The sequence below is a fragment of the Urocampus carinirostris genome, chromosome 18 (genome assembly GCF_059441175.1).
Source record: "Urocampus carinirostris isolate Australia breed hairy pipefish chromosome 18, RoL_Ucar_1.0, whole genome shotgun sequence".
In the NCBI taxonomy this organism is placed as follows: Eukaryota; Metazoa; Chordata; class Actinopteri; order Syngnathiformes; family Syngnathidae; genus Urocampus; species Urocampus carinirostris.
Window position 1 is genome coordinate 4,766,367 of NC_142366.1, and position 5,909 is coordinate 4,772,275.

The window sequence follows — 5,909 nt, forward strand, 5'->3', positions numbered from 1 at the left end:
TCTCCCCGTGCTTGCATGGGTTTCCTCCGGCCACTCAGATTTCCTCCCACATTCCAAAAAACATGCATCTTAGGTTAATTGGCCGGTCCAAATTGTCCCTAGGTGTGAGCGAGCCAATTGTCTGTCCCTGTGTGCCCTGCGACTGGCTTGCAACCAGTTCAGCATTTTTGTAGTATTTCTATTGTATTTTTTTCAGAATGAAAGCAAAATGATATTTTTACGCACTAAATTTGATATTTAGTTTTGTACCGATTGTTTTGTTTTTTTATCATATTTCCGTAGTAGTATTTTTGTCATAGACACACAAAGGGACAATGGGGACAAAGTTGGCAAACGAGTTTTTATGAGTAGTACTTTATTTACTGTTTTATATATGGTAGTTATATCTTGACCATTTTGGTTTGTTGGGCCGGATTAAGAAGTCTGACCGGCCGCATGTGCCCGTGGGCCGTAGTTTTCCAACCCTGCCTAACACTGTATAGTCTGCTCTCTATTAATACTAAGCAGTATTACACCATTTTCTTATCTGAGCTTGCCAGAAATACATTGAAAATGAAATTTTCTTGCAAATGTAAGGTTTTCCGCCATGTTTTTCGGCAGTGGTCCTGTTGCCGACGGCAACCAGTACGACTTCCGCCACCTTCTGAGGAAAACATCACAGAGACGAAGGCTCATCAGACAGTACCGGACAAAGGAATAATAATTATTATTTTTTTGTAATCAAGTCGTCATATTTTTGCACTAAACAAATCAGACAGTGATTTATTTTTAGATCAGATGTGAACAATAATAAAAAAGCTTTATTTTAAAATGCTTTATTGATGAAAGCTTTGCAATTTCCTCTTTTTAGTATTGCTTATTTTTTTGTCTATTGGGTTTTAGTTTCTGTTGGAAAAAAATATGAATACGTTTATCCCAAAATGAAAGAGATTACTTAATTTCAGTTTGTACAAGGTAAACGATTTTTCAGATCAATTTGGTCTTAATCCTGTGAGCTAAAAAAAACACAATTTAGGATGTCTGTGTTTTGACAGATTTTTTTCTGAAAATGAACAGTTTTAGCCCAAAATCCAAAGTCCAAAAGATTTTTTTATTCCGTTTAAAAGTTGATATTAAAAATAATGTATTTTTCGAAACACTTAAAAAAAAATTGTTCAATGGACAAGGTTTCTATTTCTATTTTTGGACTACATCATGTCTATAAAAGACAGCATTTAGCCAAAAATCAAACTTAAAAAAAAAAAGACTTCTTTAGTGAATTTTGAAAAAGGCATTTTTTAATACAATTAAATGAAAATTGGGGCGGGCTTGAATATGGACGAGGTAAACAAATGTTTTGATCTACCTGGTCGTAATCCAGTAAGCGGCGTTAAGGATATGACAGAGAGTGCAGTTTCCTTATGCGTGAGAAGATAAGCATCGTGGTTCAGCCTTTAAGAATATTTATTCTTAACAGCAAGCAAAAAAGAACACGGCTCCATCCAATTCAACATGGCAATCAACAATCAGTAAAACAAAATATAGTGTGTGCGTACTGACGTCATTCAATGGAAAACATCTTACCGCAATTTCTCGATTAAGAGCGCTAGAAAATTGACAAAACTTAACAGCTATAAAAACGGATTTTGGTCAACTCTTTTTTAAACAAATTCATGCCTAAAATTACCAGATTTAGACCATAATCTAATGCCCAAAAGATATTTTTATTTTGGCTGATCAGTAAATTTGAGGAAAAAAATTCTATTACACAACACTTATTTTTGATCAACTTGGTCAGAGTTGCATGACCGAACAAACACAATTGGATGTCTTTTTTGGGACAAAATCAAGTCCTATATGAACCAGATTGAGCCCGAAATTCAACGTCAAAAAGACATCTTTAATTGGTAAAAACAAAAACAAAATAAAGAAAAAAGGTGAACATTAAAAAAGAGATTTGGGACTTTTTTTTTTCTACAGGTAGTCTGGTCAGAGTCAAAGAGGCTTGGAGCCTCTGTCATAAAATCAAGGAATGTAACGTCATTGCCAAGGTGTTTTCAACAAAAATATGAAAGCCACAATTGGTGCAATGAATCCTGTACCATGTGATACTCAAAATTTTGGAGCAAAATAGATCCCAAATCACTGGGGAAAAACTATTATTAGGATTGTCACACGCTGCTGCCTGTCAATGCCAAGTTACGGCTTATCCCTGCAGAGCGGTATGACAATTTACACCGAAAACAATCGGCAACCAGATGATGAAGGCGCTGTATCTGAGTCAGGTCAGTAGGCTTCTTCTGTAACCAGTACTGTTTTCAGTGGGATAGCAAAATCCTACCCCAAAGAAAAAAAAAACACCTGGGGAGGGATGGGCGCCACCAGGCTGTATTTGCCCTAGAAACACTACAGGAAGTGATTCCTCAACGACCCTGGGATTTAAGTTATCTGTGGACCAGATTGAATGATAAAATAGTTCAGAACATTTTGTATTAGATGTACTAAAAATTACCGAAACTAGCTCAACATTAAACACCCTTTCCAGTAAAAAGTGAGTTGATTTTTTTTTTTATATTAATACGCTGAAAATAATTGTTTGGAGGGCTGAATTTGGACCATTAAAATGATCTTTAGAACAATTTGGTCATTTTTGGACTATAACATTTTGAAAAATTGGCGGAGTTTGCATGTTCTGCCCATGCTTGCGTGGGTTTCTTATGGGCACTCAGATTTCCTCCTACATTCCAAAAACACGTATGTCAGGTTAATGAGTGAGTTCTGTGTCTCTGCCCTGCAACTGGCTGGCAACTAGGTCAGGTTGTCCCCTGTCCACTGCCCGGAGATAGCTAGGATGGGCTCCAGCACCCCCGTGGCCCTACTGAGGATAAGCAGTACAGATAACGGATGGATGTCTAAAATTTACCAGATTTAGCCCATTCAATTTACATAAAGGTTTCTAGGAAGGGGGGTTATGGGATTAGCATACCTGTCAACCTCAGCCAATTACTCACCTTATTTATGTGTGCCATTCCCCTTATTAAGTGACAATAAACCATGCAAACACAACGCGGCACTTATTTACTCGCAACAAGGCGGACTGTGTAAAATACTGTTACAATATTAGCAATCTACTATGACATTGTCATCTGGTCTTCCTGGAAGAGGTATAACCTCATGAGCGGTCCTTTTTCAAGGTTTCTTTATTTTCCTCGTGCTAAAGGTTTTCTTGCACTCATGTAGGTTTTAGATCACGGGATGCTGTAATAATGATCTGTAGTCTGTCATTTCTTGACGGCGTTACCAATAAACATGGCTTGAGTTTCTACCAGTGACAGAACTGATCTGGATTAGACCCGAAGATGAGATCAGTCTTACAAAGGGGTGAGCAACTGAAAATTTGTAAAGAGCTATAAGAGACTGGGATACCTGATGGAACGTTCCATGATATATAGGGCACCTTTTTAACTACAGGTCTACACCCAAGGTGTCAACACAACAGGCCCCGTTTTGGCATCGTACATCACTAAGAAGTCCTTGAACACTCATTAATTCTGTGTTCAGTGTTGAAAACCCACTGTAAACACAAACAAACAAACTGTAAACACCCCAAAACGCCAGCAAGGCACACAGAGGGATTTGATTGAGCGGTTGGGATGGGTGGAGCTATGCACAGAGTGCAAGGCTGCCTTCTCTCGCCCAGCGCAGTCTGCACCAAAGGTAAATACGTCTCATTAGCGGCATTTTGCAACATTTTTATGAATGAACTCTGCTTGTACATTGTTAAAGATACGGATGACTGTCAAAATGAGCCTTAACACTCCCAATAACTGTGGTAGTGAGACAGTGTTACAGTATATTTATATGGGAGACATAATAATCAAATGTGGCGGGTTTAGCAATTTGTTTTTAACATACCGTACAGGGTTTTGTGTGCCTCAGTTCATATAGAAAATATAATACAAATATAATATGTATATATATATATATATATATATATATATGTATACATATATAATAGATAGTTTGCTTTTATGACTTTGATTCAAAAAGGTTCCTGAACCCCTGGACTACAACCCCGTATGGAATCAGTCTTGGACAAGTACTCACTCCGACATTTCATTCTGTAGAACAAATCAGATAAAAAGCATGAGCAAATAGTTTTCAAAAGTACAACTCCTTGGCATTCAGAAATACTAAAAGAAATTAATAAAATCGTGGTGTGGTCAGTAAATGCTACTTTTATAGACCAAGCACAGGGAGAAAATATGGAATCATGAAAAACAGGCAAACAAATAGCTATCAAAACATATCACTAAAATTTAGTTGCACCACCATTGGCTTTTGTGACAGCTTGCAGTCTGATGGATGGACTATGTGTGACAGTATTCTTCATCAATCTGGTGCCAACTGTCTTTAATTGCAATTGCCAGATCATCCTTGTAGGTCAGAGACATGCTGTGGACATTTTTTTTTTCAATTTCCACCACAGGTTTTTAATTGGGTTGAGATCTGGGCTTTTTGTAGGCCATAACATTGGCTGGATGAGTCTTTCTCCATTGAATGCTTTCACATGTATTGTCATCTTGGAAAATGAGTTCATCATCTCCAAACATTTTATCAATTGAAGGAATTAGAGAGCTGAACAAAATGTCAATGTAACCTTGTGCATTTATTGCATATTTGACCACAGTCATCTCTTTAGTGATTTTGTCTGACATGCAGGCCCATATCATTAAGGACTGTGGGAATTTTGATGTTTTCTTCAGGCAGTCCGCTTTATAAATCTCACCGGAACGGCACCAAACAAAAGTTCCTGCATCATTACCTTGTCCAATGCAGATTTGTGACTCACCACTGAAGATAACCTTCATCCAGTCACCCACAGTCCGTGATTGTCTCTCCTTACCCCATTGCAGTCTTATTCTTTTGTGTTTAAGCGTCAACGATGGTTTGCTTTTAGCTTTCCTATACAAACGTTCTGTCACATACATTGACTCCAACTTCTTCCTATTTCCTCTTCATTTGTCTTGTTGTGAATTTTCTGTTCTTAAAACATATTGTATGGCCTTTAGTTGTTTGTCTTGACTCCTACATGTCTTCTTTGGCCTACCAGTATGCTTGACTTTAACAACCTCCCTATGCTGTTTGTACTTGGTCCAAATCTTCGATACAGCTGACTGTGAACAGCCCACATCTTTGGCAACCACAGCTTCTTCAAGCCGTTTGACGATCCTGTCTTTGGTGTCAAGAGACATCTCTCTTGTTGGAGCCAAGATTATTGCCAATCCACTTAGTCCAGGAACCCTCCAAGGTGTGATAATTGCACTGTTTTTAACTGCTGACTAACGAGCAGACTCAATCTGAGCCAGGTGCCCAATTAAGGAAAGGAAATGTATTTCCCTGCACTTACTCTATAAAAGCAACATTTACTGACCATGGCAATGTTTTCTTAAATTTATTTTAGTGTTTCTGATTGACAAAATGTTGAACTTTGGAATGACTTTACAATTGTTTCATGTTTGTGAGCTGAGTTTTTTCTCAAGAATAAAATGTCTGAGAGAGGGCTTACCCAAGACTGGTTCTATACTTTTTCTAGGAGTTGTAGTGTGACGCTAAAGAGGCGCATTGGGCTCTAGAGCCACAGATTTCTGACCCCAATTTCAACATAGAAAACAAGATTCCATTATTGTAATTTTCTCTATACACAATTTGAAATGATCAAAAAACGTAAATAAGTCTGGGACATGTATACGTTGGTATATGGTTTAGGTTGGTCATTTCTATTTTTAAAGTCCCCCAAACCCCGTGAAAAGGTCACCTTCAGTACGGTTCCAAAAATAGCCAAATTAGGTGTGATGACGTTGTTGCGAGAAAGAAGAAAAGGGAGGGTGTCAATCGTTGTACCCCCCTACTCAGAAAATCGTAAGCAG

General features: G+C 37.9%; 1 protein-coding gene and 1 long non-coding RNA gene across 4 annotated transcripts in view; one reads left to right on the top strand and one right to left on the bottom strand.

Annotated features, from left to right (window-relative positions):
- Positions 1-814, top strand: part of myo3a (myosin IIIA) — a 76,628-nt gene extending 75,814 nt beyond the window's left edge. For all 3 annotated transcript variants that reach the window (XM_088321908.1, XM_088321910.1, XM_088321909.1), the window contains one exon: positions 601-814. In XM_088321908.1, coding sequence (XP_088178034.1) covers positions 601-700 — 100 coding nt within the window. In that variant the 3' untranslated portion in view covers positions 701-814. The remainder of the gene's footprint in view (positions 1-600) is intronic.
- The window catches only part of LOC148348085 (uncharacterized), a 33,230-nt gene that overhangs the window by 8,285 nt on the left and 19,036 nt on the right, over positions 1-5,909 (bottom strand). The gene's annotated exons all lie outside the window — the stretch shown is intronic.